The sequence below is a fragment of the Camellia sinensis genome, chromosome 6 (genome assembly GCF_055761805.1).
Source record: "Camellia sinensis isolate YWXY chromosome 6, ASM5576180v1, whole genome shotgun sequence".
In the NCBI taxonomy this organism is placed as follows: Eukaryota; Viridiplantae; Streptophyta; class Magnoliopsida; order Ericales; family Theaceae; genus Camellia; species Camellia sinensis.
The window spans coordinates 156,681,328-156,700,164 of NC_138966.1; the positions used below are offsets into that span (position 1 = coordinate 156,681,328).

At 41.8% G+C, this 18,837-nt stretch overlaps 2 protein-coding genes across 2 annotated transcripts; both read left to right on the top strand.

Annotated features, from left to right (window-relative positions):
• Positions 1-442: 442 nt before the first annotated feature.
• LOC114273434 (serine hydroxymethyltransferase 4) lies at positions 443-4,536 on the top strand. The gene is made up of 4 exons (XM_028215226.2): positions 443-1,207; positions 2,739-3,129; positions 3,224-3,325; positions 3,973-4,536. Exons 1-4 carry the CDS (start codon positions 530-532, stop codon positions 4,215-4,217), a joined length of 1,416 nt encoding a protein of 471 aa, XP_028071027.2. The 5' UTR covers positions 443-529; the 3' UTR covers positions 4,218-4,536.
• Positions 4,537-16,835: 12,299 nt separating this feature from the next.
• On the top strand, positions 16,836-17,387 carry LOC114323698 (uncharacterized). The gene has a single exon (XM_028271357.1). The coding sequence runs from the start codon at positions 16,836-16,838 to the stop codon at positions 17,385-17,387; it is 552 nt and encodes a 183-aa protein (XP_028127158.1).
• The last annotated feature ends 1,450 nt before the right edge of the window (positions 17,388-18,837 follow it).

The window sequence follows — 18,837 nt, forward strand, 5'->3', positions numbered from 1 at the left end:
AATTCAAAATAATTATGTAATTTTCACAATTTCTCATGTTCATTCGTAAATGAATTCTAATTGGGGATGTTTGCAATTAAATTAGCAAACCAGACTATAATATCGAAAAAACTGTAGGGATATTAGTATAATTTACTTATTCTTATTTTTCTAATCTACATAAATTTCGAAGCAAAAATCATGGCCTTCAATGCAAGTGGTAACTTTCAAGGCCTCACTCACCTATTCTCATCCATAAAATGATTAGCAAATAAAATGAAGCAAAAACACTCCACCAATTAAAATATGGGATCCACCAACCCCCTCTAGGCTGTATCTCTCCTCCTACCACCAAAATAGCAAAATAGTTAATACCAAAAAAATCCAAAAAAATAAAAATTAAAAAAAGAAAAGGGCATAACTGTAATTTAAAAATCCCATGAAAACTCCTTTAAACTCCCCAACCTCCACCTCCTCCACCCACTGCACTTACCTCTTCTCTCTCTCTCTCTCTCTCTCTCTCTCTCATTCTTCATCTGCAACTGCAACAATGGAGCCCGTAAAAGAATGGGGAAACACTCCATTGGTAACCGTGGATCCAGAGATCCACGACCTCATCGAGAAAGAAAAGCATCGACAGAGCCATGGAATCGAGCTCATCGCCTCCGAGAACTTCACATCCTTCGCAGTCATCGAAGCTCTCGGAAGCGCACTCACAAACAAGTACTCCGAAGGCATGCCGGGAAACCGATACTACGGAGGCAACGAGTTCATCGACGAGATCGAAAACCTCTGTCGCAGCCGAGCCCTCAAAGCCTACCGTCTCGAACCCACCAAATGGGGCGTCAATGTCCAGCCTTACTCCGGCAGCCCCGCCAACTTCGCCGCCTACACGGCGGTGCTCAACCCCCATGATCGAATCATGGGTCTGGACCTTCCCTCTGGTGGTCACTTGACTCATGGCTACTATACCTCTGGTGGGAAAAAGATCTCGGCGACCTCGATTTATTTTGAGAGTTTGCCTTATAAGGTCGATCCCAATACTGGGTATATTGATTATGATAGATTGGAAGAGAAGGCTATGGATTTTAGGCCTAAATTGATTATTTGTGGTGGGAGTGCTTACCCTAGGGATTGGGATTACAAGAGGTTGAGATCTGTTGCTGATAAGGTTGGGGCTTTGTTGCTTTGTGATATGGCTCATATCAGTGGTCTTGTTGCTGCTCAGGTACATTTCTTGTTCTTGTTTGTGTTTTTTATGAATCTGATTTGGTTTTGTTTTATTCAATTGTGTAGATCTGCATTTGGGATTTTTTTTTTTTTAAAAAAAAAAAAAAAAATAAATTTTACTTTGAGATTTTATGATGGTCCTTAGTGAGAGATTATTGGATCTGGATGTATTACTGAGTTTTTCATGTTCTTGATTTGCATTATTGGATCTGTATTGAAGTTGGGCTTTAGAGTAGGTTAAATTGTGTAGTTTGGATCTGGGTTTTGCTGGTTCTTTTTGTTCTTTTGTTACTTAGATATTGTTTGTTTGCAAGAATTCTTAAGACTGTCATTTGGATCTTCTAAATTTCATTTCTTTAGTTCTCTCTGATTCCCTGTCCCTTTTGTTATGCATTTTGCAGTTAAAGGTCAAGGTTTTGAAGTATTTTCCAATTTTGGAATATATTTGGTTTACAATTAATAAAACTGAGAAGGAACTCAGTTTGCTTACTGTAATTGTAATAGTGTATTTCACATTGATTGGGTATTAATTCGAATTCACGTGATTAGAACTTTTTGATTGAATTTTACTGGAGTCTGGGATCTAGATATAAATAATTAGGATCGGTTACTTTGTCTCTACTAATGTGATTGTATTGAAGCGCGGTCCTGTTTTAATTTAATTTAATGAAAATTGCCAAGATTTTTTTTTAATGAGAATCTGATCTCAGCTTACTTCTAAGTTATGTATACGAGAATTGAGATTCCATGAAATTGATTGGCAAGAGCATCTCCAACGGTTCACCTAATTTTTCATCAAATTTGAGTAAAAAAAGGACCATGTGCTCAATTTGATACAGAATGCTCCAATGATTGATTTTCATCACATCTGTTGTTTCAAGACAATCGGTTGGTTGACCGGTAAGGCAAAATTTTTTTTTTTTTAAAATTGTTTGAACCTACCTATTTAAACTGTTTAAACCTTTTAGTGGTCGGTCGACCAGCCGGTCGACCGGTAAAGCAAAAATATATATATATATTTTTTGAATTGTTTGAATCTACCCATTTGAACTGTTTGAACCTTTTCGTGGTCGACCGGTTGGTCAACCGGCTGGTTGACCGGTTCCTCTGCTCCAATAGTCACAAACAGTAATTTGCTAAAATCTGTATCCTGTTCTCTGTTTGATAATTTTTTTGTTCAATTGTCAATTTGATACCAATTTGGTGAAAACTGTGAGATCTTGGGGACATCATAGTTATGCGTATTTGTTTTTTTCTATTATATTTTATTAAAATTAAATAACGTCATTTTCCTTATCAAATCTGGAGTAGAACAGTTTAATATGCACTCAATTAAAAACCAACACTACCGAATTTCAATGCTGATTAATCATTTCGATGCAAAATTGTAAGAGTATCGGGATCCATGATATCTGCATTGTCATCTTTTGGTTTTTTTTTTGGGGGGATGGGTTTGAGCTTCTTGATTATTGAGGTAGATCTTGTGGATCCAGACAATCCGTTGTAATTCTTGTCATTTTTGTGTGTAGGAAGCTGCAGATCCCTTCGAGTACTGTGATATAGTCACAACCACTACCCACAAAAGCCTGAGGGGTCCTAGGGCTGGTATGATCTTTTACCGGAAGGGTCCTAAACCAGCCAAGAAAGGCCAGCCGGAGGACGCAGTTTATGATTTCGAAGACAAGATCAATTTTGCTGTTTTCCCTGCCCTTCAGGGGGGTCCCCACAACCACCAGATTGGTGCTTTGGCTGTTGCTCTGAAACAGGTCATGACCCCTGGGTTCAAGGAATATGCTAAGCAAGTCAGGGCCAATGCAGTTGCCCTTGGGAACTACTTGATGAGCAAAGGCTACAAGCTCGTCACAGGAGGGACTGAGAACCATCTTGTTCTATGGGATCTTCGTCCTCTAGGATTGACTGGTAAAATGACTGAATTTACAATGTTTTTATGAGTTATTTATAGACTTTATTCTGTCTTTTCATGGAATCTAATTATTTGTTGCTTTTGTTGCAGGCAATAAGGTTGAGAAGCTCTGTGACTTGTGCAACATAACTGTGAACAAGAATGCTGTGTTTGGTGACAGCAGTGCCTTGTCTCCTGGAGGGGTACGAATTGGTAAGAACTGTTGATTTGAGGGCATCATTTTACTGATAACAGATAGATCTCACATGAGAATGTGACTGAAAGAGTCTTTTAAATTGACTCCTAGAACAAGTGACTTTTACTGATTAGTACAACATTTTCTCCCATAGAAACCAGTGAATCTAATAGGGGAGGTGGGAGGTGGACTTGAATTGAAAGTGCGGTTTTTTACCACTGGATACTTCAGCTCAAACCCATTTACCCCATTCCCTGAGATAAATGATTTAACTAGGCAAAATGGGTTTTATTCGACTCCTCTAGCCATGTGTTACTCAATATTTCATTAAATGCTTAGATGTGAAAGTGGAATTTAAAGAATAATTGAAATGAAAGCTTGAAGTTGCTTGCCTGTGTATATTTATAAAAAAAAAAAAAAAAAGTTGCTTGCCCGTATCCACCAAATTACATGTCTAGTAATTCAGACAGATCTGGTTTGGTGCGCGTGTTTGTTCAGTGATGCAGTAAATTGATTGTTTTCACAATTTGGGTTGATTGCTTTTCAATTTACTCAGAACTTCAAAACTCTCACTTGTTTTCTGTTGAAATATGAAATCAGAAAACCAGATAGTTCGACATTCCTTTCTTTGATATGAATGAGTGAGGAGATTCTCTGTTTGCAGGTACTCCGGCTATGACTTCCAGAGGGTTGGTTGAGAAGGACTTTGAGCAGATTGCAGAGTTCCTCCACCGCTCTGTGACAATCACATTGAAGATCCAAAAGGAGCATGGAAAGCTCTTGAAAGACTTCAACAAGGGTCTGGTGAACAACAAGGACATTGAGGAACTCAAGGCTGATGTTGAGAAGTTTGCAGGCTCATTTGACATGCCCGGCTTCTTAATGTCCGAGATGAAGTACAAGGATTAGGGTTTCAGGAACATTCATGATTGTTATTGTTGTCATCACATGTTTCTGGATTTTGAATTCATAAATTTTTCTTTTCTTGTATTTCCGTTCAAAGTGTACTTGGAAGAAAAATAATATGCAACTGTCTTCACCTTTTGCTTTTTTCACTGTTGTAGTGTAGTTGATTGGATTTTGTTCTATTAAAAGTTGTAGTGGGTGTCAAGTTTTGTGAGTTTGAGAGAAACTTTCTCTAAGGAACTTGATGTATTACTACTTTCATTTCTTAATAATATTGAGAAAAAAAAAAAAAAAAAAAGAGAAAAGAACTACAATTTTATTAGATTCTCTTACTTTCCCTCTTTATTTTTTAAATTTGGGGGTCACAAACTCCTTTCAAATAGCGGATACAAATAGTGGGTACAACAAAATATATAAAATTTACATTTTGTGGTATTTTTTTTTAATATTTTAATTCTCATCTATTTACAATTACGTCTCCACCTTCAATTTTTTTTTTTAATTTCCTGAAGGGGCTAAATGTGAAATGGGTCAGGTCCAAGTCTTGGACCGGTCCAATCCGACAAAGTCTGAATTCAAGTGGGTCAGATGAGTATATGGACAAGCCCAACTTCATGATTAACGGTCCACTAAAGTCCTCAAGCACTTGGGCCCAACCCGCAGTGGAAAGGCTAGCCCAGCTGTAGTGCTCGTCTGGGCCGAGCTGCGAAACGGAATCTGTGGGCCGAACAGATTGTAACAACCCACATACTGTTTACTGATTAATGACCGATTGATTACCGATAATCACCGATTACTGTTAAACGGAACTGATAATGACCGATAACTGACTGATAATTGAACTGATTAAAAGTACTGAACTGACTGACTGAAATTGGAAACCGAATTGATTGAGTATATGTTAGTTAAATTGCATTCTATCTGTTTGACTGTATGATTATCTGTTCATGCTTATATGTTTAAACTGTAAATTGAAGGCCATATCGGCGGCCGAATTAGAAACCGATTGATGTTCCATGATCCTCAGAATTAATGTGATTTTATGGTATAATTATCTGAAAATTGATTAGGTATGATTAAATTAAGCTAATTAAAGAGTTGGACTTAATTACCGTTTTGCCCTTGAGTGGGCCACTATCTCACACATCTTTAAGCCTTGTATACACTCATACACTTGAGCCAAAGACAACATTTCCTCAGCCATTTCCCCTCTCATTGCCGACCATAGAGAGAGAAAAACTAGAGGAGTGGAGTTCATCTCAATTTTGCTTGTAAATTGCTTGGTAATTGAAGAAATTGTTGAAGTGATTGCATATTGGAGCTCCCTTCTTGAACTACAAGACTAAAGGTAGCTCCATTGTCTTCTTGTTCATGTTTTGAGTTGATTCTTGCATGATTCATGTCATATTGAAGGAGTGTAGAGCCAAACATGGTTTAGATGTTGAATTGTGGCTTAATTGTTGCATGCATGTACATATATTGAAGTTTTGAGGTTGTAAGTCCATGTTTCCTCACATGCATGTCCATCTTTTGGTCATACTCCATGAATTCATCATGTTCTTGAAGAAATGAGTCCATTTGAACAAGCTTTGAAAGTTGAATTTGGTTTGAATCCATGCATGTTTGCATGTTCTTCATATTCTTGAAAATGGGTTTGAATATGGTTTTAATTGACTCACCTTTGGGGCTTGAATTCATAAATTGAGCTTTGAAACTTGTTATACATTGAATTTAGTTATGTTTTCCAGAATTTGGGCCCAAGAGGTCGAGTTTGGAGTGGTAGAATGCTTGGTTTGAGCTTGGGAGGCAAATCTGGAAACTCCAGATTTGGCTTCCTCGCTCGAGCGAAGGGTTCCCCGCTCGAGCGAGCACCTTTGCCCAGGGCTCCGCTCGAGCGACCATCGAGCGACCATCGCGCGTAAAATCTCAGCATCCAGTATTTTTACTGTTTTGCAGACCGTTCGAGCGAAGGATTACTCGCTCGAGCGAAGCCTTTGATTTTGGACTTACGCTCGAGCGGAGAAAGTCTCGCTCGAGCGAGGCTCCTAGTTTCAGCAAACTTTGCGAAATGTTTTCTAAGTGTATTTTTGCATCCTCATCCCATCCTAGGCATTCTTAGGCCTAGTTTAAGACATTTAGATGAGGATATCGTTGTAGAACACACCAAGGCAAATTAGGGATTAAGTTATGATATTTCCCAACTGTGTAGCTTAGTGTGTGTTCAACCTGTGAACTGTGTAGGGTTGGCAACTGGGAAGACACGCTCTAGCATACTGTAGCCCAAAACTCTGTGAGTAACAATTGTGTAAAGATGTGTTCAACTGATATCTTTTGAATACTGAACTGAACTGTTTATTGAACTGGTATTACTGAATGAATGTATGTCCTTTATTTCTGAACTGTACTGTGGCATCCTTAGTACCTACTGCTTACTGTTACTGTTACTGTTACAGAGATCTCTGTCGGTTCCCTCGTGGAACCACTACTGTTTACTGACTGATGGCCATCATTACTGTTCGGTCTTTTAAGACCTACTGTTACTGTTATGCTAATGGATGTACCACATATGACTGTTTACTGTACTGAACAACTGAAATACTGATTGAATTGAACTGTTTTCATTACTGTAAGGACATTCATTCTAAACCCCTTTACGCTTTATGTTATTCACTGGACTTTAGCTCACTGCTTATATATATATGTAGGTGTACAGGCACCAGATCGGAGCTAGGAGCGTCAGGGTAACTCCAGTTTTGTCAAGCCAGCCTTTGTGCCTCACTGCGAGGTTCCGAGTTGCCATGCTATGGCTTTGGGGTGTTTTGTTTGTTTTCCCCCGCCTGTCTTCATACTGTCTAACTGTCCTGTACAGACTGAATGTTTACCGTACTGTTATCAAGGGATTAGGTCCCTGTACTGTGTGACTGTAAATTTTGTATAGACTGTACTGTTTGTATATGTATGAATGCATGTAAAATCTTTTTGGCATACAGACTGTCACAGCTCATTGGACATTGTTTAATTACTGTATTGGCTTCCGCCAGGCCCTGTACTCTGTTTTACTGTATTACTGTTAAGCAGGCCTTCGGTAATCTCGGATTACTGGCCGGTTACGGTGCTAAACCCATAGGGCCGGGTTTGGGTCGTGACAGAGTGGTATCAGAGCGATACTTACCACGAGTTATACCGCACACACGTGTCCAAATGAGCTATAGGGTGTCCTAGAAAAGTTATTAGGGCATCTCATGAGCATGATAAGTGTGTGGTTATGTTATGACTGAATACATACTGATGTGGTAAACTGTTAAACAAATGACTGCTTATGTTTAAAAACTGTTATAACTGCTTATAGTGAAATGGACAATGCAAATGAACCTGAGTCCTCATCTACTGAGGCAAGAATGGAAAGAATGGAAAGAATGATAGAACTGATAACTGCTAGACTTGAACAACAACAGAACCAACCGCCCCCACCTCCTCCTCCTCCGGTACAGCCGGAACCTAATGTGAATGTGAATGATGAGGATATTATTGCTCTCACCCATAAATTCAGCAAGATGAAACCGCCATCCTTTCAGGGAGGCCTTGAACCGTTAAAAGCTGAAGCTTGGGTTCTGGAAACAGAGAAACTATTTGAAGTATTTCCGTGCTCAGAAGCAAACAAAGTATTGCTAGCTACCTTCACCCTACAAGAAGAGGCTAGAAGGTGGTGGATGTTGATCCGTGATACAAATACTGTTATAACTTGGGCTCAGTTCAAGGAGTCCTTCTTTGAAAAGTATTTCCCTCAGTGTGTCAGGGATAGAAAAGTGACTGAATTTGAACAGCTGAAGCAGGGCACAATGACTGTTGCGGAATATGAAACAAAATTTACTGAACTTGCCAGATATGCACCACACATGGTGGATACCGAATATAAGAAGGCCAGAAAATTTGAAGGCGGCCTTAATGTTGCAATTCTTGACCGAATAAATGTTTTGAAATTACCGACTTTTGTGGGTGTTCTCGACCGGGCATTGATGGCCGAGTCGAACATTGCGGCGGTGAAACAATCTGAAACACCAACAACTGAATGGCATGGTAAAAGGCAGGGTTTCAAATTCAAGAAAGGCAAGCACAACCCAGCCAACAAGAAACAGAATACGGGGTCGACAACTAGCCCCAGCCAAGGGAGTGGGTTCATACCACCCTGTCCTGAGTGTGGCAAGAAGCACAAGGGGGTCTGCTACAGAATATCTGGAGCCTGTTACAGGTGTGGCAAGGTGGGCCACATGGTTAAAGACTGCCCCTCTGCTCCACAAGCCAGTAGTAAAGCTGCACCAAGCGCAGCAGCATCAACTGTAGCACCAAAGCCTAACCCTAGAGCTACCGGGAAAGAGCCTGTGAGGCAAGGCCGAGTGTTCGCACTAGTACCGGGAGACGTGCAAAATACTGAGACCGTTGTGTCAGGTATTCTCTCTATTTGTACACAAAATGCATATGTATTGATTGATTCGGGGTCTACACATTCTTATGTATCGCATGCTTTCTCACGGAAATTGAATAGACCCTTAGAACCTATGAACTATCTGCTAGCCGTATCATCACCCGTAGGGGGATCCATGACATGTGCTTATATGTACCCCGCATGTGAAATTATTGTTGGGGATATGCATCTGTTTATTGATTTACTGCCATTGAACATTGATCATTTTGACGTAATATTGGGGATGGATTGGTTACAAAAATATCATGCCACTATTGACTGTGTGACCAAGCAAGTTGTTTTCCGTCCACCTGGTTTGCCTGAATTTGTGTTTAATGGGAGTGGAGTAGTACCTCCTCCGTATTTGATTTCGTCAGTGAAAGCTGTTAAATTAATTAGAAAGGGGTGTAAAGGATATCTGTGTTCTGTACTGACTGTGTCTACTGATGATAGTATTAAAACTGATGTGAATTGTATTCCTATAGTCAGAGAATTTCCAGATGTTTTTCCAGATAATCTTCCAGGAGATTTGACTGACAGGGAGATTGAATTTACCGTTGATGTGATTCCCGGAACACAACCAGTTTCTAAAGCTCCTTACCGAATGGCTCCAACTGAACTGAAAGAACTGAAAGTGCAATTGCAAGAACTGTTAGACAAAAAGTTCATCAGACCTAGCACTTCGCCATGGGGTGCTCCTGTTTTGTTTGTCAAGAAGAAAGATGGCTCACTGAGACTGTGCATTGATTACCATGAATTGAACAAGGTAACTGTGAAAAATAAATACCCATTGCCACGTATTGATGATTTGTTTGATCAGTTACAGGGTGCACAAGTGTTTTCCAAAATTGATCTTAGATCGGGGTATCATCAACTGAAGGTTAAACCAGAAGACATTGATAAAACTGCTTTTAGAACGAGGTATGGACATTATGAATTTTTAGTTATGCCATTCGGAGTCACGAATGCCCCTGCTGCTTTTATGGACCTCATGAACAGAATTTTTAAACCGTACCTTGATGACTTTATTGTTGTATTTATCGATGACATATTGATTTACTCCAAAAGCATAGAACAACATGAACATCATCTGAGACTTGCCCTACAAACCTTGAGAGAACAGAAACTGTATGCTAAACTGTCTAAATGTGAATTTTGGCTTGACCATGTTATGTTTCTGGGGCATGTTGTTAGCAAAAATGGAATTTCTGTTGATCCGCAGAAAATTGAAGCTGTAGTGAACTGGCCTAGACCGACAAATGTGACTGAAGTCCGAAGCTTTTTGGGACTGGCTGGATATTACAGAAGATTTGTCAAAGATTTCTCCAAAATTGCCCTACCATTGACTCAGTTAACTCAAAAGGGGACATCATTTGACTGGACTGACCAAAGAGAATCTGCTTTCCAGGAGCTGAAAACTCGACTTGTGACTGCACCAGTTTTGACTTTACCCTCAGGTACGGATGGTTATACTGTATTTAGTGATGCTTCTCATAAGGGTTTGGGATGTGTTTTAATGCAGAATGGGAGAGTTATTGCTTATGCTTCCCGACAGTTGAGACCACATGAAAAGAACTACCCGACCTATGACCTGGAACTTGCTGCAGTGGTGTTTGCACTGAAAATCTGGCGTCACTATCTGTACGGGGTGACATGTGAAATATACACCGACCACAAGAGTTTAAAATATTTCTTCACACAGAAAGAACTGAACATGAGACAGCGGAGATGGCTAGAACTGATTAAAGATTATGACCTACAGATATTGTACCATCCGGGAAAAGCCAATACCGTTGCCGATGCATTGAGCCGGAAATCGATTGGAAACTTAACCTGTTTGCTTACAGGACAGAAAGAGTTGCTTTGTGACCTTGAAAAATCTGAAATCGAAATTGTTTTACGAGAACAAGGTGGAATCTTAGCTGCTATTTCTGCTCAACCGGCGCTGATTGAGGAGATTAAAGAGAAACAGCAACTGGATGACTTCTTGAAAAAGATCATCGAAGAAAGAGAATCTAAACCGAGACCGGGATTCAAATTTGAGAATAATGTACTGAAATTTCAAGAAAGACTGTGTGTACCAAATGATACCGAACTAAAAAGAAGAGTTCTACAAGAAGGCCACAATTCGAAACTGTCTATCCATCCGGGGAATACGAAAATGTACCAGGATCTGAAACAGAATTTCTGGTGGCCGGGAATGAAGAAAGAAATTGCCGATTTTGTATCCAAATGTCTTCATTGCCAACAGGTCAAAGCTGAACATCAACGACCTGCCGGACTATTGCAACCCCTACCCATACCAGAGTGGAAATGGGAGCATATCACCATGGATTTTGTTGTGGGATTACCTCGCTCCAGAAAAGGTATGGATTCAATTTGGGTTATTGTTGATAGATTAACCAAATCTGCTCACTTCTTACCTGTCAAGACAATCTATAACGCGGACAAATTGGCTGTTATCTATATTGATGAGATTGTAAGACTGCATGGAGTGCCTGTGTCTATTGTTTCTGACAGGGATTCGAAGTTTACATCGAGGTTTTGGCAAAGCCTACAAACTGCATTGGGTACTGAACTGAGACTGAGTAGTGCTTATCATCCTCAGACAGATGGCCAATCAGAAAGGACCATCCAAACTCTGGAGGATTTACTGAGAATGTGTGTCCTTGATTTTCAGGGAGATTGGGAAAGTCATCTGCCATTAGCTGAATTCGCCTACAACAACAGCTACCATTCGAGTATAGGTATGGCGCCTTTCGAGGCATTGTATGGCAGGAAATGTAGGTCTCCAATTTGCTGGGCAGAAGTTGGAGATGGGCCTTTGCTTGGGCCGAGATTGTGTATGAAACAACTGAGAAAGTGAAACTGATACAGCAGAGACTGAAAACTGCACAGAGTAGACAGAAAAGTTATGCAGATGTCAGAAGACGGGACAGAGAGTATGAAGTGGGTGATCACGTTTTTGTGAAAGTGACACCAATGAAAGGCCAGACTTGTTTTGGAGTCAAAGGCAAGTTAGCGCCGAGATATGTCGGACCGTATGAGATTATCGAGAAAATCAATCCGGTGGCGTATCAAGTTGCGCTCCCTCCTGAAATGGAACACATGCATAATGTTTTCCACATTTCCATGTTAAGAGATTATCTTCGGGATCCGTTCCATGTAATAGAGCCTACCCACGTAGTGTTGAGTGATGACTACACTTACGAAGAACGGCCTATACAGATTGTAAACCGACGGATCAAGAAACTGAGGAACAAAGAGATCCCGCTAGCAAAAGTTGACTGGCAGAACCAGAGATCCCGCTAGTAAAAGTTGACTGGCAGAACCACGGTGGCGTGTATGCCACTTGGGAAAGGGAAGATGACATGGCCAAACGATATCCTGAACTGTTTCCACTGAATCCTGTTTTCTTCCAGAATGAAGGTAACTCGAGTTTAGAGGACTAAACTCTTTATAATGAGGGGAGACTGTAACAACCCCCATACTGTTTACTGATTAATGACCGATTGATTACCGATAATCACCGATTACTGTTAAACGGAACTGATAATGACTGATAATTGAACTGATTAAAAGTACTGAACTGACTGACTGAAATTGGAAACCGAATTGATTGAGTATATGTTAGTTAAATTGCATTCTATCTGTTTGACTGTATGATTATCTGTTCATGCTTATATGTTTAAACTGTAAATTGAAGGCCATATCGGCGGCCGAATTAGAAACCGATTGATGTTCCATGATCCTCAGAATTAATGTGATTTTATGGTATAATTATCTGAAAATTGATTAGGTATAATTAAATTAAGCTAATTAAAGAGTTGGACTTAATTACCGTTTTGCCCTTGAGTGGGCCACTATCTCACACATCTTTAAGCCTTGTATACACTCATACACTTGAGCCAAAGACAACATTTCCTCAGCCATTTCCCCTCTCATTGCCGACCATAGAGAGAGAAAAACTAGAGGAGTGGAGTTCATCTCAATTTTGCTTGTAAATTGCTTGGTAATTGAAGAAATTGTTGAAGTGATTGCATATTGGAGCTCCCTTCTTGAACTACAAGACTAAAGGTAGCTCCATTGTCTTCTTGTTCATGTTTTGAGTTGATTCTTGCATGATTCATGTCATATTGAAGGAGTGTAGAGCCAAACATGGTTTAGATGTTGAATTGTGGCTTAATTGTTGCATGCATGTACATATATTGAAGTTTTGAGGTTGTAAGTCCATGTTTCCTCACATGCATGTCCATCTTTTGGTCATACTCCATGAATTCATCATGTTCTTGAAGAAATGAGTCCATTTGAACAAGCTTTGAAGGTTGAATTTGGTTTGAATCCATGCATGTTTGCATGTTCTTCATATTCTTGAAAATGGGTTTGAATATGGTTTTAATTGACTCACCTTTGGGGCTTGAATTCATAAATTGAGCTTTGAAACTTGTTATACATTGAATTTAGTTATGTTTTCCAGAATTTGGGCCCAAGAGGTCGAGTTTGGAGTGGTAGAATGCTTGGTTTGAGCTTGGGAGGCAAATCTGGAAACTCCAGATTTGGCTTCCTCGCTCGAGCGAAGGGTTCCCCGCTCGAGCGAGCACCTTTGCCCAGGGCTCCGATCGAGCGACCATTGAGCGACCATCGCGCATAAAATCTCAGCATCCAGTATTTTTACTGTTTTGCAGACCGCTCGAGCGAAGGATTACTCGCTCGAGCGAAGCCTTTGATTTTGGACTTACGCTCGAGCGGAGAAAGTCTCGCTCGAGCGAGGCTCCTAGTTTCAGCAAACTTTGCGAAATGTTTTCTAAGTGTATTTTTGCATCCTCATCCCATCCTAGGCATTCTTAGGCCTAGTTTAAGACATTTAGATGAGGATATCGTTGTAGAACACACCAAGGCAAATTAGGGATTAAGTTATGATATTTCCCAACTGTGTAGCTTAGTGTGTGTTCAACCTGTGAACTGTGTAGGGTTGGCAACTGGGAAGACACGCTCTAGCATACTGTAGCCCAGAACTCTGTGAGTAACAATTGTGTAAAGATGTGTTCAACTGATATCTTTTGAATACTGAACTGAACTGTTTATTGAACTGGTATTACTGAATGAATGTATGTCCTTTATTTCTGAACTGTACTGTGGCATCCTTAGTACCTACTGCTTACTGTTACTGTTACTGTTACAGAGATCTCTGTCGGTTCCCTCGTGGAGCCACTACTGTTTACTGACTGATGGCCATCATTGTTGTTCGGTCTTTTAAGACCTACTGTTACTGTTATGCTAATGGATGTACCACATATGACTGTTTACTGTACTGAACAACTGAAATACTGATTGAATTGAACTGTTTTCATTACTGTAAGGACATTCATTCTAAACCCCTTTACGCTTTATGTTATTCACTGGACTTTAGCTCACTGCTTATATATATATGTAGGTGTACAGGCACCAGATCGGAGCTAGGAGCGTCAGGGTAACTCCAGTTTTGTCAAGCCAGCCTTTGCGCCTCACTGCGAGGTTCCGAGTTGCCATGCTATGGCTTTGGGGTGTTTTGTTTGTTTTCCCCCGCCTGTCTTCATACTGTCTAACTGTCCTGTACAGACTGAATGTTTACCGTACTGTTATCAAGGGATTAGGTCCCTGTACTGTGTGACTGTAAATTTTGTATAGACTGTACTGTTTGTATATGTATGAATGCATGTAAAATCTTTTTGGCATACAGACTATCACAGCTCATTGGACATTGTTTAATTATTGTATTGGCTTCCGCCAGACCCTGTACTCTGTTTTACTGTATTACTGTTAAGCAGGCCTTCGGTAATCTCGGATTACTGGCCGGTTACGGTGCTAAACCCATAGGGCCGGGTTTGGGTCGTGACACAGATAATGGGCCAACCCATCTCCATAAATGATCCTGAAAAAGACCGAGCCGAGGCACATTAGTACCGAACTGAAGTACATGAGTACTGAGCTGGAGAAACCTCACAAAGAAACGTGGGAGCTGTGAGTGCAAGCATGTGCAGGTTGCCACCTCAGCTGGTCCCCCACACCTAGAATCATGGAAGTTGTTGAACCAAAGGAACGTGATTTGTTATCAGCATGCCTACAATGAGTATATACAATCAATGACAACTACCAGGTGGTCCCTCACCTGGAGCAATGCTGAAAGGACACCTGGCAGCATCCACATTCCATGAAACCACCTTGAGAAGCAAGTAAGGAATACTATATATATTTCATAAACTTCACATTGAAGGTAACTAAATTGAACTGAACTAAGGAGAACTGTTCTAATCACACTTAACATACATTCCTTCTCCGATCACTGATTCTCATGCCAGAGGGGTTATCCGGCCAACCCCGGTCGGGCAGCTCTAACGGTGCTTCTTGTGGCAGGAGTCCCGGTCCTTGGATAATCCAACTGAGTGCAGAGCTCCGATCCACTTTCATCTAGTGCGGAATCTGGTACGCACAATTGGTGTGGTGAGTGTGGATCACTTTATCTTTGAGCTCTGCATTCAGTCCCGGCAATGGGGATTGAGGACATTCCGCCTTCAGCACATACTCCACAGACGAAGAAGACGAAGGACAAAGGTTTGGCACTCCCAACAGTTTTGGAGGAGCAAACTGGAAATAATAATCAAACCCCCGAATCCGTCGAGCATCGACTGCCCTTCGCCGGAGGTTCTTCTCATCATTTTCTTCTGGAAAAGGATTATATAGATCGAATTATAGATTCCATGGGAATGGAGATACAGGAATTGAAAGCTCAACTTAAGAAGGTGTTGGGTCATCCGACGGAAAAGAGGACGGAAGCAGAGCCCTCTCGTTTACAACAAAGGAGCTCGTCTAGAGAACTACCAGTGAAAAAATTCCCTAGGAATGACTCTGGGCAACGAAGCCTACCCATCCCGGCACAGAGTGAAGCGGCGAGTAGCTACACCCGTGGGTCACGCCGGAGGAGGGCCAAGAGGCAGAAGACGGTTAGTCAACAAACTGAATACCCTCCTCTGGACCATCGTACTTGGCTGATTGGCAATAGGCAAAACGAGCAACATCGAGATCATCTGGACCGTACTGTTCACCAGAGAGAACATCGAGCGCTGGACAGGCTCGTCTCTTCGCCATTCTTTTCGGAAATTGAGACCATGAGACCTCCAAAGAAGTTCACTCCACCAAAGTTCACTTCGTACGATGGGAAATCGGACCCTCTGACACATATCAGCCATTTTAGACAGATGATGTCCCTATGGAGCCGAGATGAGGCACTGATGTGCAAAGTCTTCCCATCCAGCTTGGGATAAACCGGACTCCGATAGTTCGATCGACTCCCCACTGGATCAATTCATGGCTAGAAGTAGCTCTCCGAAGAGTTCCTAGCCAAGTTTGTCTCTAATGCTAAGATCCCAAAAGAGTCGGATACACTGTTCAGCCTCAGGAAGGAGCAAGAGGAAACGCTGCGCAATTATGCTAGGAGATATTGGGAAGAGTCTAATGATCTGGAAGAAAATGTGTGCAGCGAGCAGATGGCCGTTATGTCCTTCAAACATGGTCTGCGCCCGGAAAGTAAGTTGAGACAATTACTTACCAAGCGTTCGACCACAGCTTTGAAAGACTTGCGCGCCAGGATTGAGCAGTATGCTCGTCTCGAAGATGATCAGATCCCTATCGAGGTAGTGTCAGCAGAACAAATAGCCCGGCAGAAGAAGAGAACGGATCGAGGAGAACACCGAGGGATTGCAGTGAATAAGGTGGATAAGTCCAAAACCCATGAAGCCGTTATGACTGTGTTTAAAGAACCAATTTATCGAATCCTGGAAAAGATCAAGAGAGAGCCCTTCTTTGTTTGTCCGCCGAAAATGTTGGGAGATCCAGCTCGGCGTAATCAGAAGCTCAGATGCACCTACCACCAAGACAGGGGACACATGACTCAGAACTGCAGGGCACTGAAGCAACACTTGGAAGACTTGGTGGCAGCTGGACACCTGAGGGAATACATTGATTAGGATAAGGAAGTGGCCGAGCTGGGGAACCCACCTCCAGAAACAAATATTGAGCATCCACCATGGCTGATAATAAATGTGATCCATGGGACAGCGGCTCAGGAATCTGAGGAGGCACTGAAGGAAGAGATCGCTAAGGCTGCGCAAATTCAATGAATCATGTCAGTGGAGCCGGCATTGAAAAAGGTGCGTACAGTACCTAAATCCCCCTTGTGCACTGTTTCATTTACTAGCAAAGATTTAGAAGGCATACAGCACCCACATACTGATGCATTGATTATAACTATTGGGATTGGGAAACGATTTGATGTAAAACGAGTCCTAGTAGATCAGGGCAGTGCGGCAGACATACTGTATTATGATTTGTTCAGAAAGCTCGGCTTCTCCGAGCAGCATCTCACCCCAGCGGCAGCCCTATTGGTCGGTTTCAATTCACAGCCGGAATGGCCGCTCGGCAGAATAGTATTGCCAGTTGTAGCGGGGACAAAAAACCTCCAGATAGAGTTCTTGGTTATTAATACACCATCCCCTTATAACGCCATACTTGGCCTTCCGTGGATTCATCGAATGGAAGTAGTCCCTTCAACCTATCACCAGTTCATCCGTTTCCCAACGGAACACGGAGTAGAGCAGATCTCAGAGGATCAAGTTGTGTCCAAACATTGTTTCATGGCAGCATTAAAGGCAAAGCAACTCTGCAATCGGGTATAGACGGTAGAAGTGGCCGGACAGCTAGTCTTGGAAGATGTAGGGGGAACTCCAGAGAAAAAGATGGTAGAGGATTTGGAGAAAGTCTTGGTAAGAGAAGATGACCTGGAAAAGTACTTCCTTATCGGTACCTCGCTAGGCGCTGATGAGAAACTTCAGCTGTTAGAACTGCTGAGGGAAAATATGGAGGTATTCGCGTGGTCAGCATATGATACTCCAGGGTTGGACCCAGAATTTGCTTGCCACAAGCTCAACATCAATCCTTCAGCTCGACCCATTGTATAGAAAAGTCGGAGATCCTCAGTTGAGCACACCGAAGCAGTAATTGCTGAAGTCGAAAAACTCCTGGCCTCGGGAGCAATCAGAGAAGTTCAGTACCTGTAATGGCTATCTAACACAGTTGTAGCCAAGAAGAAGAACGGAAAATGGAGAGGTTGTGTCGATTTCACTTGCTTGAACAAAGCCTGCCCTAAAGATAGTTTTCCGCAGCCTTGCATTGATCAACTAGTAGACTCAACAACAAGGCATGAGCGCATGAGCTTTCTAGACGCTTATAGCGGTTATCATCAAATACCACTGTTTGGTCCGGATCAAGAAAAGACAGTGTTTATCACTCTGAAAGGGACTTACTGCTACAGAGTAATGTCGTTCGACCTCAAGAACGCTGGGGCGACCTACCAGCGAATGATCACTCGGATGTTCAAAGACCAACTGGGGAAAACCATGGACGCCTATATAGACGATATGGTAGTAAAAAGCAAGTTCGCTACAAACCACCTCACTGACTTGAGAGAAGTTTTTAGCATCCTGAAAAACTACCAGCTTCGCCTCAATGCCTCGAAATGTGCCTTCGGGGTAGGAACAGGGAAGTTCTTGGGTTACATGGCCGCTCACAGAGGAATTGAAGCGAATCCGGATCAAAGCAGGGCAATACAGGATCTCGGAGTGCCAACAAAGTCTAAGGAACTGCAGAAACTAGCCGGAATGGCGGCCGCACTGAATCGGTTTATTAGCAAATCCTCAGATCGGATGAAGCCCTTATTCCAGCTTTTGAGGAAAAAGGCAGCATTTGAATGGAGTAGTGAATGTACCGAAGCACTGCAGAGCCTTAAAAGATACCTCAGTACACCTCCTCTACTGTTCACTCTAGAACCGGGAGAGGAGCTGTACCTCTATCTAGCAGTCTCAGATCATGCCGTGAGCGCAGTACTGATTCGAGAAGTTGACAAGGAACAGAGACCAGTATATTATGTTAGCAAGACTTTACTAGATGCCAAGACACGGTATCTACCACTGGAAAAGTTAGCTTACGCGCTGCTTATCGCCTCAAGAAAGTTGCAACATTACTTCCAGGGGCATACCATTAACGTCCTCACTGAATTCCCCCTCAGATCTGTATTCGGCCGAGCCAATTTCTCTGGCTGAACAGCAAAGTAGGTGGTAGAACTTAGTG